At 36.3% G+C, this 23898-nt stretch overlaps 2 protein-coding genes across 2 annotated transcripts; one reads left to right on the top strand and one right to left on the bottom strand.

Annotated features, from left to right (window-relative positions):
- Positions 1-7864: 7864 nt before the first annotated feature.
- Positions 7865-23354, top strand: LOC109015539. The gene is made up of 2 exons (XM_035686539.1): positions 7865-8496; positions 23316-23354. Exon 1 carries the CDS (start codon positions 8133-8135, stop codon positions 8424-8426), a length of 294 nt encoding a protein of 97 aa, XP_035542432.1. The 5' UTR covers positions 7865-8132; the 3' UTR covers positions 8427-8496; positions 23316-23354.
- On the bottom strand, positions 18084-20062 carry LOC108980372 (chlorophyll a-b binding protein, chloroplastic). The gene is made up of 4 exons (XM_018951273.2): positions 19846-20062; positions 19184-19407; positions 18483-18997; positions 18084-18376 (listed from the first exon to the last, which is right to left on the bottom strand). Exons 1-4 carry the CDS (start codon positions 19899-19901, stop codon positions 18359-18361), a joined length of 813 nt encoding a protein of 270 aa, XP_018806818.1. The 5' UTR covers positions 19902-20062; the 3' UTR covers positions 18084-18358.
- Positions 23355-23898: the final 544 nt, after the last annotated feature.

Genomic DNA, 23898 nt, shown 5'->3' with positions numbered 1-23898 from the left:
AGTTGATGACTTTATCATCTCCTGCAACTAAGTTCAGTGCCAAGAATACTTGCAAAAGAGTTGCATAGATTGTTCCCATTATGATCCATGATTTCGGTCGCATAATGAGATTTCAGGGGAAGGGAGAGAGAGAGAGAGAGAGAGAGAGAGAGAGAGAGAGAGGAGAAAAATGATGACTCGCTAGCTTTTAAGAGTTGGTGATGGATATTCTTTAGATAAATTAATGTGATTTAGAGCAGGAGAGGTGCACCGGCGTGGAGACGGAGAGGTTCGCCAGTGTGGGTACGCGATTTCTGTAGATTTGATTTTACTATCCTGTTATGCAGTTCATGTGATTTGTATGTGGATTGGTGACGTGTCTGCATATTATTTGTTGCCATTAAAAGCTTGAGAACGAAAACGTTCCAAAGAAGGACTCTAACTACTTTATTGTCTTTTCAACAAAAACCCTTACTCTGGCAAGCGACTGTGAATTGTCGTGAAAAACGGTAAATAAATTTCTAATTTTCAATTGCTTACTTTTAAAATCCTAAAAATAAGGGTAATGATAGGCTTACTATTGTATTACTACCTATCTATTACTAAAAGACATTTTAAGTTTTTTTATTTTTTTATTATTTTCTTTTAAGTATTTTTTTAACATCCTTAATCACTAAGAAAAAATTAAAAAAATATATATTTACTAATACATACTTTCTTAATCATTAAGTAAAATTAAAAAATTAAAAAAAAATAAAATACAAAAAGAGTAGTAAATAGGTAGTAATTGAGTAGTAACCCTATCATTATTCTAAAAATAATGTGACTGACGTTTCCGATTAGGTAACGATGCATCTATTTCACAATTAGGCTATAACATGTCATTTCATTAAAGAGAAATTCTATAGGCAACCGGCTTGCATCCCCTCTACGGCCTTGTGATTGACGTGAAATTATTTTTAAAAAAAATAGACAAAAAGAAAATAAAAGTAGAGAAAAATAAAATGGGTAAGCTTTGTCTTTGCCTTAGCTGTCAAAGCTCAAGCTGTCTTCTCCTGAGCTATCTTCGCCTCGTCTTGGCCCAAACTTCGTCTTCTCCCGAGCTTCATCTTCTCCCAAGCTGTCTTTTTGGTCTGTGGCTTCTGTGTTCGTGCGAGAGCGAAACCAGAGAGTGGAAGTGAAGCATTCCATTTGTGGTCACTGTCGTGGGTGAAGGATTCCAGTTGTTGCGGTCGTCGTCGTCACACATTCTAGATCTTTGAGTCACAGTCATCATCGTGGGTGAGAGAGAGGTCTGCGATCGCAGTGAGAGGTCCACTGTGATTCAGAGACGATGGGGAGAAGACGATGGAGCGGGGGGGAGACAATGGCTTCTGTGTTTATGGGGATGGGGGTTTCGATGAGTCAAAGACAAAGGACTTCAAGAATTGTCTTTGATTTATTCGGTTTTTGTTATTTTTTTTAAATAATTCCACATCAACCGCGAGGCCGTGGCGGGGACGCAGGCCGTTGCCTATAGAATTTCTCTAATAATAAATTTTAATTTTATAAAATTAATATTTTTATTTAATATAGAATTGTAATAGAGTTATAAGAAATTTGTAGATGAATCATTTTATTTTTTCAGACTTATTCATGCACTACTTAGGATCTATGTCCACAGTAATCAATAACAGCCGATTAGCTTTTATTGGTAGCGAAGTTGTGTGAGAAGACGTGATCATCAAGATAGTTTCTATAAACGTAAGGCTTATAAAAGTTAAGAGTTAAATAAAATATTATTATTATAATATTTTTTAATATCAATTTTATTTTAAAATTTGAAAAAATTAAATTGTTTATTATCCCGTCAAAGCTCGTTTTGAACCTCATTGTTGTTGTCAAGGTGAATATATAGGTACTTCGTCAGTGGCAACCCTCAAGTTTTGTATGTTCTCCAAACTTCTAATTAATACTATAAGAGACAATATTTGAACCCATCCGGCCATGAGGCAAAATAATGCATATTTAATGTGGTAGGTAAATGGAGAGAAATCATCAGCCATTTTCAAATGGGATTGAATTCTTACCATTCGGTATCGGTCACTTCAAAGGACAGGTCTTTTTGTTGATGATATTTTGCATTTTCAAGCACTGCAACCCTTTGGTGAAGAAGACTTTGATACAGCTAGTTATATACTCATGTTTTGATTTCAGACAAGATTCTGATCGATCCCTCGTTCGTTTGAGTGCCTCTCCGGCTTTGAAAATTAGGATGGAGGCTTTTGGAAAATCCCAAGTTGTTGGGGTTGGGGTAGACAGGCGGTAGTTGGATTTGGCTCCACCTAGGTAGTCAATTACCTAAATGAGGTTAGTCAAGTCAAATAGCCATTTTTGTCAAGTTAATGTAATATATATTACATGACTAATAATTGGGTTGTTTGGATCACTTTAACAACATTCAAAACACGTTCAATTTTGGATGGTATGGAGCGGTGAAAATACAGATCAACGAAAGAAAATGTCGTCAACGACTTGATCATTAATTTTTCATGTACACGACTCCTTTAAAGGACTCCAAATACACTGTCCCAGCAGACATACTTCAATGGTTAACTTTTCAAAACCGTGATGATATATTTTGTTAAAACATTCTGTGTAATAACTCCTGTTACTCCCACGTAGACATGTCAAAATAAAATGGAGTAATGACATGAGCGCCCCACCCCCCGCCACCCCCTGTCACTGTCCTAGACCCATTTGGGCAGCGCGGGCCGCAACTCTAGCCATGGCCTGCAAGGAAAGCAGTCAAAGGGGGCAGGAGGCGGGCGACGGGCTGGGTGCAGTCCCGCCCCCCTCTGCACCCCGCACTCCTGAGCTGGACTTAAGCTCTAAAAAATTTGTATTATTTCTTACTATTCACACAATCTCTACACATAATTTATTTTTAATTTTTATTATTTTTTTTATTTTATAAAAAATTTAATATATGAATATTAAATATAATAATTGAATTAGTTTAAAAAGAATAAATTCAAAAAAAATTTTAAAAAAAATATTAAAAGTTTTAAAAAATATGTTGTGTAGAAATTAAGAGGTTATGTAATATTGCTCCTTAAGCTCAACTCCAAACATGCATATATGTGTGCGCGCATGTATAAAAAAATAAGAGCATGCGTATATGTGTGCGCGCATGTATAAAAAAATAAATAAATTCGTTACCAAAACTGTTTAAGAGTTCTACGACGTCATTTTGAGGTTAAGTTAAATTTAGTTCTCCTCTCTCCCACTCTCTTTTCTCTCTCTCTCATGCGGGCTGTGACGATGCACTCTTAGAACCTCTCTCCCTCTTGCAATCACTGCGGCAGCACGGCCCGCTTCATTGTCTCCTCCTCCTCCTCTTCTTCTTCTCAGACTCTCCTTCTCGCAATCGTGGGTTTGCTTCAAATTTTTACTAGTTTAGTTTTTTTTAATGTTTCCAATTTGCTGTGTATTGGGTTCATTTGTTATATATTTTTGGTGTATTTAACACAAGATTGGATAAAGGATTGTATGTATATAATTTTTCTACTTAAATGTATATAAAGGATCAGTGACCGGTCGATTTTGAAGACATACAAAAATTACTAGCTGATCTTAAAAATCTAATAGTGGAGTTTATCCTGTTTTAGAGTAATTTCGCATCGTTCACCACTAGTATTTAATATTATAAAAAATCTATATATATTGTATCTATTTCTTATATCAAATTATAGTAAATGCTAATATTTAATAATGTGTATACACTCCAATACGAGAAATGTTGATTATCATCTTAAATTAATGTTATTCTTAGTCATACATATTGACAAAATATATTTTAGTTAATCGATTGACTTACATATCTTATAACTCTATTCCGACTATATATTAAATTAGTGATAATTTTATAAAATTGTAAGTCATTTTTAATGAAGTGGCATGCTTACAGTGATTGATTTAAAAAAGACAATAACAAATTGTAAAAAATTACAAGTATATCATTATTTTATATTTTAAGTGGTTATTCATAAAGAAAATGGTACACGTGAGGGAGGCCTTAACAGGGTCGGGCCAAACCACACGGGCCCAGCCCACAAGGTACTGATAGGTCTAAGGGAAGCCCAGTATTAAGAAATCGGTATGAAATGATAGGATGGGCCAGACCGAGAAGGACAAAATCCATCCAGGAAGCCCAAAGAGGAGCAATAAAGTCGCATAAGCGGAAAATGGATCCCTGAGTTAGGAGGCCTGATACCACTACTAGCCTACAATTCACATACACAGTGTCAAGGACAATACTGGTCCTTATACACTGATGGTTGGACAGACCTGGAAGGTGGGTGCACCAAGTCAAGACCACGTCGCATTTAATGAAGGTCAAGACAGATATGCCACAACGTGAACCCTGGACTGTTAGCGGTTGCCACGATCAAGCATGGATGACCTATTGCGTGGCAGAACGTCGGGAGAGGGCACGACCTGAGTACGGAGCAACCATCACCACGATCGGCTTGCCAAGGGACCACCCTAACCAGGGATATATACCCCCCATTGTGGGGGCAAAGAACTCTCAAAGCATTTTCATTTAAGCTCCCTTAAATCATAGATTGAGAACCCAAGCTGACTTAGGTATCGAAAGTGTTTCTCACCATCCAGAACCCTCATTTCTCCATATTCGCAGAAACGGATCGACTCATCGGAGAGTTGCTTGGGCGGCGAATCACGACATCAATGGTACATTTACAACTATTTTTAACAACTTTTACATAATTATGTTTTAAATTAAGAATATTTTTACAAAATAATTTATAAAAGTAAGATCACTTTACAAAATTACTCTCATATTAACACATGTTGTATAAAAATTGTAAAAAAGATTTGTACTGTTATAAATATATACATGAACTTGGTTGATGACCATTTAGATTCCAAAAAATCTACACAATCTCTTACCATTCACACAACCTCCACACACCACACTTTTTTTAATTTTAATTTTTTTTCTTTTATCAAATATTTAATATATGAATAATGAATAGAAAAATTGAATTAGTTTAAAAAGAATAAACTAAAAAAAAAAAAATTTAAAATTTTTAAAAAAATGTGGTGTGGGAAGATTAGGAGGTTGTGTAGCATTGCTATTTAGATTCCATGTTTTATAATTTTCTCACATTCATGTATTAACTCTTAAAATTACTAAATTAATGTATCTCTCTTTTATATTTCTTATCCCTTTATCCCTATAATATTATCATTTTTGTGACACAAAAAAATTGAAAACAAATTATATTAACCTCCTGAAAAGCTATTCCTACGTTGCAATATTTTATTCTCTTACTATTCTCTTAAATTTTACCACATGTATGTGTCTGATCATTACGCTATTTATAAAATCACTTGAAACTCAGTCACATCATAAGTGTAACGACGGTCATGAGGCGGCTCAGGACCTCAGGTTGCTGATAACATGCATATCAGACTTGGGTTGGGAATTTGGGACCGCTTCCATAAATCGAGTCACTGCAATTTGATCGAAGCCGTGGAACAAACGTGCGTAATTGAACATTTCAAAGTTCAAAGTTCAAACCTTCTACACTTTTATAATCTCACTTTTAATATTCTACACGTGCGTAATTTGATCGAAGCTCGGCCTGTTAGGGTAATGAAATCATCTCATATAATTTTATTTTATCTATTAATCTCACTAATGTTTACAAATCATCTCAATTCATCTCATCTTATTATTTAAATAGAAATGAGACAGACCATCCACCAACCCCAAAAATCCCAAGAGGCTTTCAGTTTTGTTTGTAGTAAAAAATTATCAGCCTTTTATTTATTTATTTATTATTTTTTCATTTTTTAGTTTATTTTTTATTAATTTTTTATCTTTTGTTTGAATGTTTCAAAATAAATCTGATAATAAAATAGTAGTTTAGTCATTCTTTATGGTGGTTGTCAATTTAAAAGAAGTTATTTTAATGTTCCCGAGCTATCATTTTTCCCCTGTAATATTGTAAGCTTTTATACTATCAAAATTATCGCTTGATATCCTTTTCTAAATATACGTCATAATATATATAATTTAATAGTTAAAGTTTGAGATGATCTTGTGGAGAACGAATGCCGAAACTTATATTTTGAAAGAAAACTCTACGTAGTACGTACTTTACATTCATCCAATTCTTATCCCGCTAGGATAGGTAATATTACTTACCAATTTTTGAATTTTTCTTTTAAAAAATAATTGACGATCTAAAAGTAGGAGTGACAATATGTGACACGATTCGTGAATCTAAAAATCCAATATGAACACGATACAAAATCAGCAAGTTTGAATTTGGTGTTAACAAGTTTGGGTAAAAACGGATTGACTCGTTAAGAAACGATTTATAAACGGATCAATAACGGATCAACCTACTTAACACGAAATCAAACCGTTTTGATCAATTTAGAATTTATTTCAAAATTAGAATTTTATTATTGTTAAATTATAATATTGGTATTTTTCAGTATGCTTATATTTTTATTGTTTATATTGTAATTTTAGACCTATGCTCATATTTGTTATTGTATGGTTTGTAATATTAGTTTTATTATATGTTAAAATTTGAAAAATATTTTTATAAGATATTGTAGTTATTAATAAATATAGATTTTAACTTTTATGTGAAATTATATTAATCAGGTCAAATAGATTATGTGTTTTAGTCCAACCCATTTATATGAAACAAAAAGGTTTAAATGAATCGTATTGTGTTAATATATGTTTAATTAATTATTAAATGAGTCAAAACGGGTGACATGACATGATCCGTTATCTAAATGAGTTGGGTTAGAATTTGGAAGTTTAACATATTTAGTTTAATAGGTTGGGTTATGATTAATCCATATAGTCAAATATCCATAACTTAATACGACCCAAAAATATGATTTGCTACCCCCATCTTAAAGTGATGAAAAGTGCCGCAAAATAAAAGTGAAATAAAAATATAGTTTGTAATATTACTCATTTTGAATTTAATCATGTAAATGATAATTTTGATATCTTGAGAGTAAGGAGATAAAACGTAATTACCTCATAGATTTATACTACTTTGGTAATTATCTTTTTAGAAAGCTTCGAAATTATTATAACTAGTTGTGAATCCGATTGATTTATAGGTATGGTTGATTTTTTTTAAGTACTGTTTGATTTTTTTTTTTTCTAATGTATGGACTAGGGAAAATATATGTAGAAATAAAATTATATTTATAGGAAGATTAAACTTCATATAACCTCGCACAAGTGTCATATATAACTTTCAATAAATTTTATATATTAAATGAAAAGCGACACCCTCCCCGAGTGAACGAATAATCAACTTGAAGTTACAACATCGAATAGCTTTTAAAATCCTAGCTATTAGATGGAGTCCAAGATTAAGGCCGAGTTTGGATTAATGTCAACTCAATTCACCTTATATGATTATTATAATTTTTTAAAATTTTAAAATAATAATAATATTAAAAAATAATATTTTATTTAACTTTTAACTTTCATATTAATTCATTTCAGTTTATAATTTATATATTAAAAAAATAAAGTTTTGCTATACATAATTTAAGAAAATCAAAATATCAATCAATTTTTAATATAATTGACGTGAAAAGTTTCGACATTAATAATGCAATAAACGTAACAAAAATAAGATTTAAAAATAAATTTTTTCTTTAAAAAAATGACGTGTGAAAGCTTTTTGTAGTTACATCATAAAGAAAAAACACTCGACAGAAACCCACCACACATAGTGTGAGATAGAAGTCAGGGATATGCAATTGTAAAAAGGCAAAGACCCAGATCTCATTCGAGAGTAGAGCCGTGGAAGACAGAGAGGAACCCCACACATCCTCACACCTTCGCTAAATTCCAAAATCTCCAGCTTCTAAGAACAACCAAACATCTTCAGCGACTACGTGTTCTAACCGCTTACCACTTCATTTCTCCCTCTATATATAAAAACAACAAAATGCTTACCAAAACCATTACAATATTGATTTTATAGCGCCCCCGAAAAAATCTCTCTGTTCGTTCTCTCTTCTCTTGCACCTGAAGAGGTAGCTCCCCTCCGGCTCCCTTTTTTGAGCTCTGTTCGAGGTCCGACAGATCGAGTATGAGTCCTGTCGTGTTGACTCAACTGGCCACGGGTCTGAGCGTGTTGGCCGGGGCCGTGTTGGTCAAGTCGGTCATGGAACAGAAGCCAATGGCCGGCCCGTTCCCGCGGTGCCCCAGTTGCAACGGAACAGGCCGGGTCTCCTGCCTCTGCTCCCGCTGGTCCGACGACGATGTCGGCTGCCGTTCATGTGCCGGATCCGGTCGAATGGCGTGTAGAAGCTGTGGCGGGAACGGTACGAGCCGGCCCTTACCTGCCCAACTCATCGTAAGGCCACCAAACCGTCCCTCTTAATCCGGTTTGTGCTCGTTTGTTGTTACGGTTCTGTCAACTAATATTACAGTCTCTCTCTCTCTCTCTCTCTCAAGTTCTCTCTTTTTTCTTCGAATCGAATTATGTAATATAAATCCCATGATACTTCAAGAGCGAGAGAGAGAGGTGGGAGATAATCAGTTGTAATTGTAGTCACACTACAGTATTGAAATTCTTATAAAGTAGGGGTAATTTATTTTCTTCTGAGTTTACTCAATTTTTATTTTTTACGCACCGGAAATTACGATCTGAATTATCATGTTGATTTGCTGTTTTAGTGCTATGATGATGATTGATGAAGTGCTGCTTTTAGTTTGCAGATTTTATGACTGAAATCGTATAAATCGATCGGGATCCATAACATTTCTTACAAGCATGTTATTAATTATCTTTCTTTCATTCTTGAATTTTGGTCATTGCTCTGGATTGAATTCATGAACCGACAAAAGATGAAAGCAAAATGAAAAATGCATGTTCTTATTCTCTTAAAAAGAAAAAAGACCTTTACTCTGTTGGGTCTCTAAAAGAAGGGGAATGAGAAGACGTGTAAGGGGAATAAAATGAAAAACGCGACCATAATTTTGGTATGTGATGCGTTTGTGAGTTGAGTTGTGTTGAATTGAATTAAGAAGATAAAATATTATTTTTTAATATAAATATTATTTTAAAATTTAAAAAAATTAAATTATTTATTATATTTTTTGTTAGAACTTAAAAGAAATTATACTAACAAATTGAGAAGAGTTTTAATAACCAAAGGTACCAATCAGGGCAGTCGATCTATCAAATGACAACCTCGGCGGCTTTAATTTGCTCATTTTTCTTGCATCAGAAAGCCATGTTTGCGTTGAAGGCTCCTTCATATATTTGTTTCTTTTTTAAAATAAAAATAAAAAATAAAAAATGAAATTGCTGGCTTGCTTCTCAATTAAAAATCTAGATTTTTTTTTTGTTCTCTTTGTCAGAAGGATAATTGTGTATAGCTGAAATCCATATTGTATTGAGGGAGCAGTGTCCCTTTTTATAGAGTTTACAAAACTGTTTCTGTTACAAGAGAACTAATAAGATGATGACAAGTGTAAAAACTAGAATATTCTAAGAATTCTGTAAAACTAATTTATCTAGGTTAATACGTCCCCTCGAGTCCAATGGGGTTTCAACCACAGTGAGACTCGTTCTAAACCTAAAAAATGTATCAGAAACTAAGGGCTTTGTCAGCACATCAGCCAACTGATCTTTGGAATTGCAGTGGGCAACTGTTAGACTTTTGGCAGCAACCCGATCACGAACAAAATGATAATCAATGTCCATATGCTTTGTCTTGGAGTGATAAACAGGATTGGCAGATAAGTATGTTGCACCAATGTTATCACACTACAAAATTGGAGATTTAGGAAGAAAAAGACCCAACTCCCGAATCAGTTTTTGCAACCAAATTAATTCTGCAGCAGTGGATGCAAGTGAGTTGTATTCGGCTTCTGTACTAGATCTTGCAACTGTCTTTTGCTTCTTTGAACTCCAGGAAATAAGATGGTTTCCCAAATAAACACAAGAACCAGATGTTGATCTTCTGTCATCTGGGCACCCTGCCCAGTCTGCATCTGAGTAGGCGTGAAGAGTAAAGGGCGAGAGAAATCTGAACATCAAACCATAATTTATTGTGGCCTTAAGATACCTCAAAATTCTTTTAACAGCCAACCAATGAGATTGTTTTGGGGAATGCATAAATTGACATACTTTGTTTACTGAGAATGATATGTCAGGTCTAGTCAAAGACAAATATTGTAAAGCACCAACTACACTTCTAAACAAAGTAGTATCATCAAAGGAGGGAGTATCAAACTGTGAGAGCTTGAGAGATGCAGACATGGGAGATGTGATGGGTTTTGCATGAATCATGTTGCTTCTAACTAGTAAGTCTTTGATGTACTTACGTTGAGAAAGAAAGAGTCCAGAATCAGAGTAGTCAATTTCGAGACCAAGGAAATAGGAAAGTTTGCCTAGATCCTTGACAGGAAATGCAAGACCCAAATCATTGACAAAGCTGTTAATGGCACTCGGCTTGGATGATGTCAGAACAAAGTCATCAACATAAATTAGCAAGAACATGTGTAAATCACCATGACGCAATATGAACAGAGACGGATCAGATTGAGAAGCAGAGAAACCATAATCAGTTAACCAAGAGCTTAATTGTGCAAACCAGTCCCTCGGGGCCTGTTTCAGACCATAAATCGCTTTATGGAGCTTGCAAACATGCTGAGGAAAGTTTGAATCAATAAAGCCCTGAGGCTGTTACATGTAAACAATATCAGACAGTGATCCATGCAAAAAGGCATTTTGTATATCCAACTGGCGCAGAGGCCAGCCACGAGTCACAGCAATTGAGAGAACCAAACGTAGGGTAGTCGGTTTGACTACCGGACTAAAGGTATCATGGTAATCAAGGCCAGGCTGCTGATGATAGCCTTTAGCTACCAGTCTAGCCTTTCTACGTTCCAAGGTTCCATCAGAGTTTAAATTTTGTTTCAAAAACCCAACAACAACCAAGAACATTATAAGAAGGATCAGAGGGTACCAAACTCCAGGTTTTGTTGTGAAGGAGAGCATTATGTTCTTGAGACATTGCATCTCGCCATTCTAAAAATTTGGAGACAACTGAGAAGCTTGAAGGATCATCTGGTACCGTAGCCATGGAGAGGAAACAATGCCGTGATGGAAAAGGAATGGTGCCATTTGTGGAGATTCGGGGACGAGAGGAATTTGTCTTGCTTCGGGTGATGATGGGAGACCGTGGTGGTCGAAGAATAGAAGAAGACGAGGCAGTATTTACAGGAGTGGAAGATGAGAGATGGTCAAAAACATTAGGAGTAGAAGAAGACGAAGGCAGCGGCGCAAGAGATGAGGAAGTATCTGAAGAATTAGGGTTAGATGTATTGGACGATGAATGGCCGGGTAATGGATTGGGCGGTAATGGGTTAGATGAAGGGCTAGATGAAATATTTGTGGGTAATGAGGTGAGCGGTAATGGGCTAGATGAGGTATTGATGGGTAAGGAAGTGGGCGGGTCATTGATTGGGCCAGGATATGGACCAAGGATGAATTGAGAAAACAGAGGTAAGTGAGCAGTTGGTACGGGCTGGGCTTGAGGTGTGGTTTGAATGGGCTCCGAAAAGGGAAACTCATCTTCATGGAAGGTCACATCCCTTGAAATATATAGCCTATTGGACTTAAGATCCAAATACTTATATCCTTTGTGATGTGGACTATAACCCAAGAACAAACATGGAGTAGATCGAAAGAGAAGTTTATTTTTATTGTATGGTCTGAGATTGGGAAAACACTTGCAACCAAAAACTTTGAGGAAGTTATAATCGGGATCATGGTTGAAAACAATTGAATGAGGAGATTTATTGTTGAGGATTTTTGTAGGTAGAAGGTTAATTAAATACACTACTGTTTCAAAAGCATCAGACCAATATGATTTAGGAAGAGAAGCATGGGCTAGCAAAGCAAGCCCAGTTTCGACAATATGTCGATGTTTTCTTTCAACTATACCATTTTGTTGATGCGTATGAGGACATGAAAGTCTATGAAAAATACCAAGTTTTTGACAAATTGTTGTGAGAGGCTGGAATTCTCCTCCACCATCCGTTTGAAGTGTAATTAATTTGACATTGAATAATCGTTCAACTTGAGATAGAAATATGTGAAAAATGTGTTTCAGATTTTAGTTTAAGCGGATAAAACCATGTGTACCGAGTAAAGTGATCGACAAATGAAGCATAATATTTAAAACCAAGCCTTGAATTAACCGGAGCTGGGCCCCAAAGGTCCACACTGACAATTTGTAAGGGCCTTGTGTAAACGGCCCGACTGGAATTAAAAACCAACTGATGGCATTTAGCCAAGGGGCACTCGGAACAAGTGAGAGGCATTTTGTTGGAAACAAAAGACAAACAGTTGGAGTGTAAAATTTTAAACACAAGCTCGAGTGATGGGTGCCCCAACCGCCGATGCCAATTTGAGACAGAAGTCCTGTCACCAAGAGCAGCAGAAGGAGAAGTCTGAAGGGATGAAGACGAGCTCGGAGAAGGAGGGAAGACATAGAGGCCATTACGAGTTGGACCTGTGAGGAGGATTTTCTGGGTCCGGGTATCCTTCACAGAGAAATGAGTGGAGTGAAACTCAAAGAAACAATTATTATCGATGCAAAATTGAAGAACGGAGACTAGATTCTTGGTGATGTTAGGTACATGAAGGAGATTGCATAAACGAAAATTAGAAGAGTTTGAATGGAAGAGAGAGTCACATAAATTCTGAATTGGAAGACAAGATCCATCTCCAACACGGATTGCTTCAGGTCCATGATATGGCTCGGATGACAGATTCAAGTTTCCCAAGTCGCTGGTTATGTGATGGGTAGCGGCGGAGTCCGGGTACCAAGTTGAATCTGAGTTGGTGGTTTGGTTGTGGGAAGTGGTATAGTTTGCGGAAAAAGATTGAGGTGGGTCATACTGATAGGAATGATCAAATCTATGGTAGCATTGGAGGGCAACATGGCCCGATTTCTGGCATACTTGACAGGTAGGGCGAGGCCCACTAGGTGCTTGATGAGTGTTCCCTGAGAACTGAGAGACCTGTCGCCCACCACGAGAGTGATGACGACCTCTCCCACGGCCTTGTCTTCCACCACGAAAGGGAGCACGACCTCGTGTATCTCGAGAGGAAGTAAAGTTTGCTGAAGGTTCATGTAGGATTTTTGAGACATGACTCAATCTGTTTTCTTGGACAAGTAAGAGTTGATAGAGTTCATGAGAGGTTAACGGCTCAGCGCGAGTTGTAACAGAGGTTACGAAACTCTCATAAGCAGGCCCCAAACCAGTGAGAAGATAAGTAACAAGGTCCTTTTCAGGAATGGGGGAGCCAGTTGCTGCAAGGGTATCGGCAAGATTCCGGACTTTTCCAAAATAATCAGAGATAGTTTGATCTCTACGAGAAAGATGAGTCAATTGATATCTGATTTGGAAGTCTTTTGCCTGTGATTGGGATGTAAACATGGACATCAGGGCAAGCCATAAGGCTCTAGAAGTTTCGGCTGAGAGAACATGGCTACTAATTGAATCAGAAAGAGAAGTAAAGAGTATACTGAGCACGAGTTGATCTGTGCGGGTCCAGGAAAGAAATTTAGGGTTGGTCTGTTTGGTGGGAAATTCCGTGGTAATAGGCAAGAATTGAGAAGGGCAGGGCAGAGTTCCATCGACATATCCATAGAGATCTTGCCCTCTAAGGTATGCCGAGATCTGCACTTTCCATAATAAAAAATTTTCAGTTGTTAGCTTGGTAGTAACAACATGTGAGGAAGATGAAATAGAGGAGGCCATGGATCAAGAGGACTGCTAGTCGAGCAGCTCTGATACCATGTCAGAAGGATAATTGTGTATAGCTAAAATCCATATTGTATTGAGGGAGCAGTGTCCCTTTTTATAGAGTTTACAAAACTGTTTCTGTTACAAGAGAACTAATAAGATGATGACAAGTGTAAAAACTAGAATATTCTAAGAATTCTGTAAAACTAATTTATCTAGGTTAATACTCTTTACGTAAATTAGTATCAAAAGAATATAATTTTAATTAATTTATTAGAAAAAGAGTGAATATTTTAAAAGTTCATAATTTTTTTTGAAGGTAGAATAAACTTTTTTCATTCATAATAGAATATTACAATTTTGACCTAAGACATACAGAAAACAAGTCAACTACTGTTTTTTAGGCTCCTCAATATATAAATTTCTTTGTGATTGACATAGTCTAGTTTATTGCTGTAACTCTCTATAGACAAATCGTCTAAGAGACTATACTCTGTCCTAATACAGATTTAACAAACCACACATTCTATCTTAAGACAGAATTAAACAATCTCACACTCTGTCTAAGACAGAGTAGATGACACACTCTATGGACAAAAATCCAAGATACTGTATTTTTTTTAACCTAAAACAAAAGAAATAATAGAAAACGTAAAAGATATATAGAAAATAGCAAATTATAGTTTGAAAAATTATAGATCCGTAGTTTTAACTTTAGAGAAAATAAAAAATGCAATCACCGAGACTGGTGGTGCGTGAGGGACATGCGCCACCTTGAAAGTACAGCAGAACATCAGGTCTGAAGAAACTGATGGCCTTGTTTCCAGAAAAGCCGCGCGTGACAACGATAGAGCTCCCTTTACGGTGACGCATAGATGTCACACGCGCACTTTGGGTTGCCCGTGTGGCTCACGCATCGCTCCGTTTGACGATATTCTTCATCCTTTTGAAGGATCGACATCTTGCAGTGGAGCGCATGGTAGTAGTTTGGCTCTGGATAACAACAGATTCATATTTCGCCATACTATAAACGAAAAAAAAAAACCAAAAAAATGAAAGAAAAACTAGAGAGAAGGAGGAGGGATGAGGGAGGAAGGGAGGAGGAACGAAGGAGCCAAAGCTTCAACCCCTTCCTCTGGTCAGAGTTCTTTTAGGGGGGGGGGGGGTTATGGTACAAGGCCTGACCTTGTACCACAAGCCCAGCCCCCTAACCGACCACAATGCACTGGCTCTTCACCGTTGGTCGGGACAAGAGGTCGGGCCTACCGCACAAAACAAAAAGGAAGAAAAATAAAAAGAAGTCACAAGCACAGGACCACAAAGATAAAAAAGAAGCCCACTTTATCTATGCATGCCAGCCCAATTACAAAAGGTCCGAATAACAAAAGAAAGGAATACAAGCAAAACACAAAGGCTTAGAGCCCCCCCCCCCCAAAAAAAAAAAAAAAAAAAAAACCCTAAGAGCACTAGCATTGAAATGTATCTTCAAAATTTGATGAAAAGTACATATTTTTCATAAATATAAAATCTTTCTATCTATAATCTCACATTGAATTAGCCATTAGACTCATCAAAATAATAATATTTTTAATTTTTCTTTCTTACACTAACCATATGTTAAGCAATAATTTAATTTACTATTTAAATTATTGTTTCCCAATTAATTTTTTTCCTCAACCTAATTATCCAACAAACAAATTTATATAGGAAGATCCTCAAATGCCTATAGCAACAACTATGAAGACTCTCAAAACTTATCTCCGAAAGCCACTGAACCAATCTTCAATACTGCCCTATTAATCAGAAACCTAAAAATCCCAATCGAAAGTTCAAACCACCCAACATTTCATCAGAGCTCAGATTATCCAAAAACCTTCAAATGACTAGATCATATGCAAAATACACTCTACATATATTTCAAAATACTTCAAAGACAAGAGAATAATGGATAGAAATCTTTACTGGATTTTTCTTATAAGTATAAATCCACAATATATTTCGTGCAAAAGCATATGTAGGCATGCATGGAGCAGAGCTATAGGATCCATTTTACCAGATAATTTATATAACCTAGAACCTACTAAAAGGAATAAAAAAAAATAGAAAATCATTACATTCAGAATTTAAAAGCCCTTGAAACTCACACCAGAAACCGTGAACCTTCCAAAAAATTTGTAGTATTAAGAGCCAAAACATATTCAGGCGATCCATAGACAGTGAATCCCTTTACCCATACTCATTCTCAGAAGAAAAGGTGATGAATCCGTTGCATGCAAAAGGAAAGGGCATAGCTCTAGCCTCAATTCCTTCGAAACCCTAAACCCATTACTAAGTGCTTCCTGGGAATCAGGAAGAAAGGAAAAGGGATTTGGGGGGTTAGAGGAAGAAAGCAGAGAAGAGAAAGGGAAGAAATGAAATTGCGTGTGAAATGATTTTGATAATAAAATAATCCGATAGATATTCAACAATAGTTCTTCAAATTTGAAGATGAATGAGAATTTCCTGTAGCTCAAAGCTTCACATTTGAGTAGAAGATGAATCCAATGCCAAGATTTTAAAGTGAAATTCATCAAATTTTAAAGATTGGACTCATTTGATGAGTCCAATGCTAGTGCTCTAAGAAGAGGAAGGTGGGGCGCCCGAGGGGAAGGGTGGCTTTCTAGGTTTCCTGACGTTCTTGACAAAAGCAAAGGCTAGAGGGTCCGGCTCCAAAGACTTCAAATCCAAGGTGTTGAGGTCCACATCGGGATTCTCCCTCAAGAGATTCCGGAACCGTTCGAGGCCCTTCTTGTAGCTGTAACCGCATGCTGCATCCCGGATGGCTCGAGTGCGCTAAATCTGGGTCCTGACCTCCTCAATATGCTCAACGCTGCTTTGAAGGCTAGATGTCGTATCATTGGCATGATGCAGCTTAGTTCTAAGATTTCTGATTTGGACCTCCCTTTGCTTCACCTCAACTTTCTAGCACTAGACCTCTCGGACTAGGGAAAAGTGTTTGAGCGTGAGTTGCGAGCGTCGCCTAACGGTTGAAGCCAGCTCCCCATCCAACTGGCTCCTCTCCCCCCGGAGTGCAAGAACCCCCCGCCGAAGGTCATCCTCCCTTTTCTCCGAGTCCTTCAGTGCGTCCCAAAGGTGTCGCATCTCTTGGGAAGCCTCGGAGAAGTCCACCTTGATGCTCGCCTCGTAAAAGTTCATAAGAATTAAGATCATGATCCTCGTCTCTATGTATCTTGATGGAATTAAAGTCCAACTTGTTTGAAGACTAGGAATGATCATTTTACTAATATAGGCTTTCAGCCCAAGTTTCACCACCTAACTTGCCCTAGTTTTATTTAATTGTTTTTCTTCATATGTCCGTATTTAGGGTTCTAGAGCACCGTAAATAACATATGCATTCACTAGATTGGATTTTCTTAGGGTCTGTTTGAGAATATAACTTTTCTTAGATATTTTTAAACTACTTCACTATTATTCACAAACTATTCATTACTATTTCACTATTATTCTCACTATTATTTATAGATCATCTGATATACTCTTAGTATCTAAATAAAGCCTTAATGTGGGCAATGCAGCACCCTTTTGTGGCCGTAGACATGATGATCTTATGCATGGCAGCTGGGCATCCAATCCAAGTAGATGAATTAAGTGAGCTTACAAGCTGTAAGAACCACTTTTAGGTGAAAAAGAAATCTCGGGAACTAGAAAATTTTTAGAAAAAGAAAAGAAACGAAAACCCTTTTTCAATGACTATAGGTAAAGGAGTATTTCTCTTTTTCCCCATTCCATTTCATGACTTATTAGTATATTAGGTCTCAGCAATGCTGGGATTAATGGCAATTAAGCTCTTTAGAGTCTTTGACTCGAGGACTTGGCGTGCTGATCATCTAGTTGTCAAGAAAGAAGAAAAAAGAAAAACAGCTAAAGAAAAGTCAAATCCAGGAGAAAACTAAGAAAAGTAGTATAAGCAAGTGGTTGAAAGATCTATAGTTTCTAAAGGTAGCATACGGCCTTTCCATGTCCAAAGCCAACAAAAGAGTTGCATTGATTCGTATATTCTGAATTAATTAGTGAGTTTAACCAATGAAACAAATCAGTTAAAAACTCTCAACATTAATGCATGGCATTCTACGCTTATGACTCCAAATTCTGGATTTGATGAGACGACATTCCGTCGAAGAATGTCTGTAAATTGTACTCTCCGATTGACCCAATTCCATATTTGCTGAGTTTCGTACAATCGAAACTTCATGAGCAGCCACACATGATATCTAAAAACCTCATTTACGTTAGATACTTCTTGAAGCAAATTTCATTACTGTAATCTGTCCGAACTAATATTCAGCAATTCTAATTTTAAAGAGGCATTTGTACATTGCAGTACATTGCATGAGCATTCTGTAGGAAGACATGATCAAACACAACACAAGTTCCACTAATACAAACATTCCTTCTGAAAGCGCACATCTTTTAAGCCACCTACGTAGGTAAAAATCGATCACTCCTTGTCTGTCTCACACTTGCAGTCATGTACAGCTTTCTTCCTCACTTGGGGGTGAAAGCCTGCAACAACAAACCGTACAATCGATTAGCTCAAACAACCAAAACTATTTTCATGCAAAGTTCTTAATGTTGATGTAACAGTCATATCTAGGGGCGCTGCACTTACAGCAAAAACAGTGGCGTGACCAGGATCAGCAAGGTGGGCAAAGAGGTTGTCAATGGGGCCTGTGCCAGTGTAAATGTGTTGGAACCACGCACCCATCACAGCCAACATTGCCAACCTCCCGTTCTTGATTTCTTTTGTCCTTAACTCCTTGATCTTCTCAGGAGAACCGGATCCCCACCCAAGTGGATCGAACCAAAGTCCTCCAGGATAGCCAACGTCTGTCCCTGTGAGCTTGTTGTTTGGGAAGATGGGGTCTGTGTTTACAGACCCTGGCTTGATGATGTCTGCCCAGCGTCTTCCCTCGGCCCAGCCGATCAAGATCAGCTCGATGATGAAGAGAGTGGTTGTGTCAGTGAAGTATTCCAGCTCTCCAGCAGTGTACCAAGATGGGGTGTTCAGGATTCCAATCTTTGTTAGTAACTCTGGAATAAAAATACCCGCAGCGCCTAACATTGCCCATCTGCAGTGCACAAGCTCGGATTGTACGTTCCATCTTAGGCTCTCGGGATCAGATGCTGTTAAACAATCAATATTGCAACATTTTAAACTAGACTCAAGAAAAGAAAATTGTGGCCTGAACATCACCATATATGTTGGAGGTCACCTAAGGAAATGAGTCAAATGGCCAAATTAAACATGCATGTGGAATATTTTTTACTTAAATGGTAAGTGGAGTAGGATGTAATTCGGCTTGAACATACAAAGACCCAGAGGATCAAAACCAAAGTCTCCAGGGAGGCTGCCGTCGAGCCATGGAGGAGGGGTGCTGCCTGGGAACCAGAGAGGCCTATCAGGGTCAGCAGCAGCAGCACACACCGAGAGTGATCGTGTTCCTCTGGGTGCCGTATTGTTTCTCACTCTTAATTTCCTCCCACCAAGGAAACAAGCTTTTGTTGCACCCAATGCTGATCCAGTCTTTTGGGAACTGCAATGTATGAAAGAGTACTTGCATAGTTAATTAACCATAGACATCTCTGATCTCTCAATTCCCTATGTTTTTGTTAGAATATAATTCAAATTATAATTAAATTTTCCTTCATTCTCTCATCAGTTAAGCTTTCGTGATCTGGAGTAGCATGGTATCATCAGAGCAGAACAGATGTCTTGAGTATGAGACAAGTGGTGTTTTAACAATTTTAGCACCTTTTCAAACTTTAATTACAACCACTCGTTAACACCAACTATACGAACAAGCAACAGCGCATGCATGAAGTTCCAATCTGTGCTCATAAATAAATTCCTATAACTTTATTAATGTCATTTATTCACTAAACCAGCTACTCTATATGAGATTCCTATAACTTGATTAATGTCATTTTTTCCGAAAGAACATTGTTGTCGGCTATGTTTTAGAGGAACTTGCCTGGGGGAAGAGATGGCGACAGCTGCAATGACAGAGGAAGCACAAGCAGAAGCCATTTTAGGCTTTCAGCCAAGATTTTCTTCAGTTAGTATAGGCGCTGCGTGTTTGATTTATGTACGTACGGGAAGCAAAAACGTGCGAATCTGTTTATGTAAAGCAGGGGCTTATCTTAAAGGATAGGAGACTGAAGGTGCAATTGGATGCTGTGTTGCCATGTGTCATGCAGAATCTGATATCAAAACCTCCACCTCATTTCTAAGGATTCCGCAGATATATCGAATGTGTGTATGTTCTAATTGTGAAATAGTTGGTTTATAAAAATATTTCATAAAATAATTTTTATAAATTATTGTACAACTATTTTTGATAGATAAACAATATTTACAGTCATAGAGTGTGCAGGCGTTGTACACTCATTTTGAAAAAAAAAAAAGAGTATATATGAGACTTACACGAAAAAAATTATTTTTTAATAGTAGACTCTACTCTTTTTCAAAAAGAATACGCGACGCTTGTATAACTCATGACTGAATTTAGCACAATCCATTTTCATATAAAGTAAATATAATATTTCACATCTAATTGCATTAATTTATAAAATTTACTATTTATAGAATGTGTATATTAACCCAACACTTCTCATTGAAATATGGTCTTTTCTCTTTAAGCCAGAGTGACTCAAAGCCCAATGAAGAAGGTGGGTACATTTCAATTAGATTTTAGGGCCGAATAGTGCTTCTAAGGTTGGGCTCTGATACTACTAGGTATGTGGAAGAACAGGGCTCGTTTTGGTAACATATATCTAATTGAATTGGGATGGACAGAACCCAGATATTTCAACGCAGCTACAACGGCACCCTTTTTCTTTTGTTTGATTGGAACTCCATCTTATATAAGACATTCTTTCTTTAATTGATGGAATTGGATTTTTCCTACGAATCTGGTACGTGATGCCATTGTCTCTGACAATGGTCATGTTTGTGTTGAAAAAAAAAGAAAAGAAGAAGAATTGAGGAAGTACTAGAATATCTTCCTAGATGACAAGCTTGTTCTTGTCTTCGCCAAGCAAAATCAAGGTTGTCACCATGAAAGCATACATAAGGCGAGACCCAAGGTACCAAAGCCACACATTAATCTATGTCTTGTTCAATCAACTTGCTGCACATTGGGTGGCCACTTTGATGGTGGAAAATAATTTAAATAAAACCAAGGGCAACATCAAATTGAAGATGCTCTCCATCTCACTTGAAATTATTTAATAGCGTAAAACAAGAGTTTATTTTGATAATTCATTTTTCAATTGAAACCACAATGATTAAAAATATCTCATAATTTACCTAGAATCGATACTCTCTATTTCAAATGAAATGGAGAAGATTTTGGTTTATGGTCGCGACTATAACGTTCCATAGTTTTCTGTATACAAACATTTTTTTTTCCCGTAAATCAATGTTATACACTATATTCTCATCATGATCTCATGGACTCTCACCATATTACTTGATATAATAATGCCTATGAACTATTAGATCAAACATTCTCCAAAAAAATATAAACATAATAAACATTCTCTAAGATAAGAGTAGAATGAGAGTGTGTCGTATGATATTTTCCTTTTTCAGAAACAAAACTAATTTCATACAATCTTATCCACGCGGTTCTGGATCACTTCTACATATATATGTTTCATATCCTTAATGTATTGTTCCAAAATTCGAAATTTCATACGATCGAATTCAAGCTTTAATTTTATACCGTGTTGTCTCGCTGACAAAAACTGGCTATCCATGCATTAGAAAGAGAAGCCTTGCCAAGTGATCGGGCTATAGCGATTTATATAACTTGTTTACTGTGTAGAAGCTAGCTGATCAGTTAGCCAGCCGAGGTCATTTGTTTTTCTTTCCTTGTTTTGTGTGAGATCAACACATCAAATGCTTATTAAAAGATCAATTCAAGATTGGAATGCTGAATTAATTAGATTAGTAGATAGTTTTAAAGACAAAGGAGTACTGAGCTTGAGACCAATGACATGATTTCTGATCATGATGAACGAGCTTGGGCATGCAACAGTCAAATATCATATATATGGTGGGAAAGGAATGCAAAAATCTACACTGGAATGAATAGATCGAACAGATCATCAAAGCAATACTTCAAGCAATAGTGAACAGTATGTGAGATGCAGACTTCTTGGTTGAATGGAGTTTAATTACTTGTTTGTTTTCACAACTCCTCTCAACTTATCTTATCTTATTAACTTTCTCATATTGATCTCACACAAAATAAAATAAACAATTTAATTTTTTCAAATCTCAAAAGAAAAATATATAATATTAAAAAATATATTTTAACAATATTTTATTTAATTTTTAACTTTAATCTCATCTCAAATCATCTCATGATCTGCGAAAACAAATGAGGCTTCGCCGCTAAATTTGGTGCTTTCACTTCTTTTATTTTTTTTTTTTAATTTTTATAAAGCGTATAATTGGTGCTTTCACTTTGAGACTTTGAGTGTGATTGAGTGAGTTGTGTGCAACATTAGCCGTTAAATTAAGTTACGTTCCGACATAAGATTTATTTTCTGTTACGAGTGCTTTTCATACATTCTCTACACGTGTTCTTACAAAAAAATTGTTTATTTATTATCAGTTAATATTTCCTACCTAAACGACTATTTCATGTTAAAATAAGTCTATTATCGTCACAAATAATCATTTAATTTTTGTTGTAAATAATTGGTCACAAATGGTCACTTTTTTTGTAGTGAAATGAATTTATTTATAAGAAAAATTTAAAATTAATTTATCTTACAAATTAATTAGATCATATCATGTTCACGCAGGTGTGGAGATCGAGCGTATATATAAGCTTACAGTTTTAGTTTTTTTCTTTTTCTAATTAACATTTTGGATTAAACTAAATCTAGATTCATCAAAAAAAAAAAAAACTTAATTTTTTTTCCTCTCCCCCACTCATGATATTGCAGTACGTACCGTGTAGTACTAACCATCCAGTTTACATGTACAAATAATTAGTCAGGTTTTCATGAGATAGAGATGCATACGTACATAATCATCAACAAAAAATTTACCAAGAAATTAAAAGCACCGACCATGAAATTTAGTACTGTTCAATCTAAGGCTTTTAAGGAAGCAAATGGTTGCTAGCTTGCAATCATATGATGTACGTGTAAAGTAATTAGTGAATGTTTGAGGTCTACCAACAACATCAACGCATGTTTGATAGGGGATTTAGCAACCTTAGAAAGAGAGCAATATCCTTTACGTGTTCTACTTTTCCTTTAATTTCCTTGGATTCCTTATCATTCTTTTTTCATGCAAGCATGTGCTTCCCAATAGTGCTGCAATTATGTCTTCAAAGAAATTATGGGATCGATCAAACTGTCTTCTGATTATTATGTGGTCTGAAAATGATACCATTAATACATTACAAATTTCCACCCTTTGCTCTCTCTCTCTCTCTCTCTCTCTCTCTCTCTCTCTCTCTCTCTCTCTCTCAATGGGGTCTATAACGTAATACCATAGATTTAATTCGTCGATGGGTCTTTTTCAATATTCTTCCTTAGTTGCGAAGTCAACATGCGAAGATGCAGTCCTTTGGCATCATTGGCTTGTGTTGAAGAAAAGAACAGCTAGATAGCAGTAGTTCTCCTTGTGAGTTTTATTTTTTTCTTTCTAAAAGTTGTAAATAATGCCACATTTCGTTGTTATAATGGCGAGTACAACTTTTCCAAACCTCTTGAAAGCTGTGTATTTAGGTTTATTGTGTCGGACTCTTCCAGCTTACTCGGCCCCAAAAATTATCATGCTGTTTTTGAGTTCATCTTCATAGTCCCCATTCATTATAAATTTCACATGGTGGTGGGGTTCTATTGCTCATAGATTAGGGTTTCAAGCTGTAGTTAATTGAGAGGGAAAATCTATTAATGCCGATAATGACCAAGTCTTCACTTGCTTACTACATCATGGGACTATTGAAAAAATAAATGATTTGTATAAGCTTTTAATAACAACTCTTATACAAGCCCTC

Source organism: Juglans regia, chromosome 16, assembly GCF_001411555.2.
Source record: "Juglans regia cultivar Chandler chromosome 16, Walnut 2.0, whole genome shotgun sequence".
Lineage (NCBI taxonomy): Eukaryota > Viridiplantae > Streptophyta > Magnoliopsida > Fagales > Juglandaceae > Juglans > Juglans regia.
The sequence above is the reverse complement of the archived record's forward strand: the minus strand, read 5'-3'. Positions and strand labels throughout refer to the sequence as shown.

What these genes read in the sequence shown, in the direction of transcription:
- LOC109015539 (XM_035686539.1), top strand. Translation starts at nt 8,133, where the DNA reads ATGAGTCCTGTCGTGTTGACTCAACTGGCCACGGGTCTGAGCGTGTTG.
- LOC108980372 (XM_018951273.2), bottom strand. Translation starts at nt 19,901, where the DNA reads ATGGCTTCTGCTTGTGCTTCCTCTGTCATTGCAGCTGTCGCCATCTCT. An exon ending in GTCGCCATCTCTTCCCCCAG is followed by an intron (nt 19,408 to 19,845) that starts GCAAGTTCCTCT and finishes CATACATTGCAG; the next exon opens with TTCCCAAAAGACTGGATCAG. An exon ending in TTTTGATCCTCTGGGTCTTT is followed by an intron (nt 18,998 to 19,183) that starts GTATGTTCAAGC and finishes ATTGTTTAACAG; the next exon opens with CATCTGATCCCGAGAGCCTA.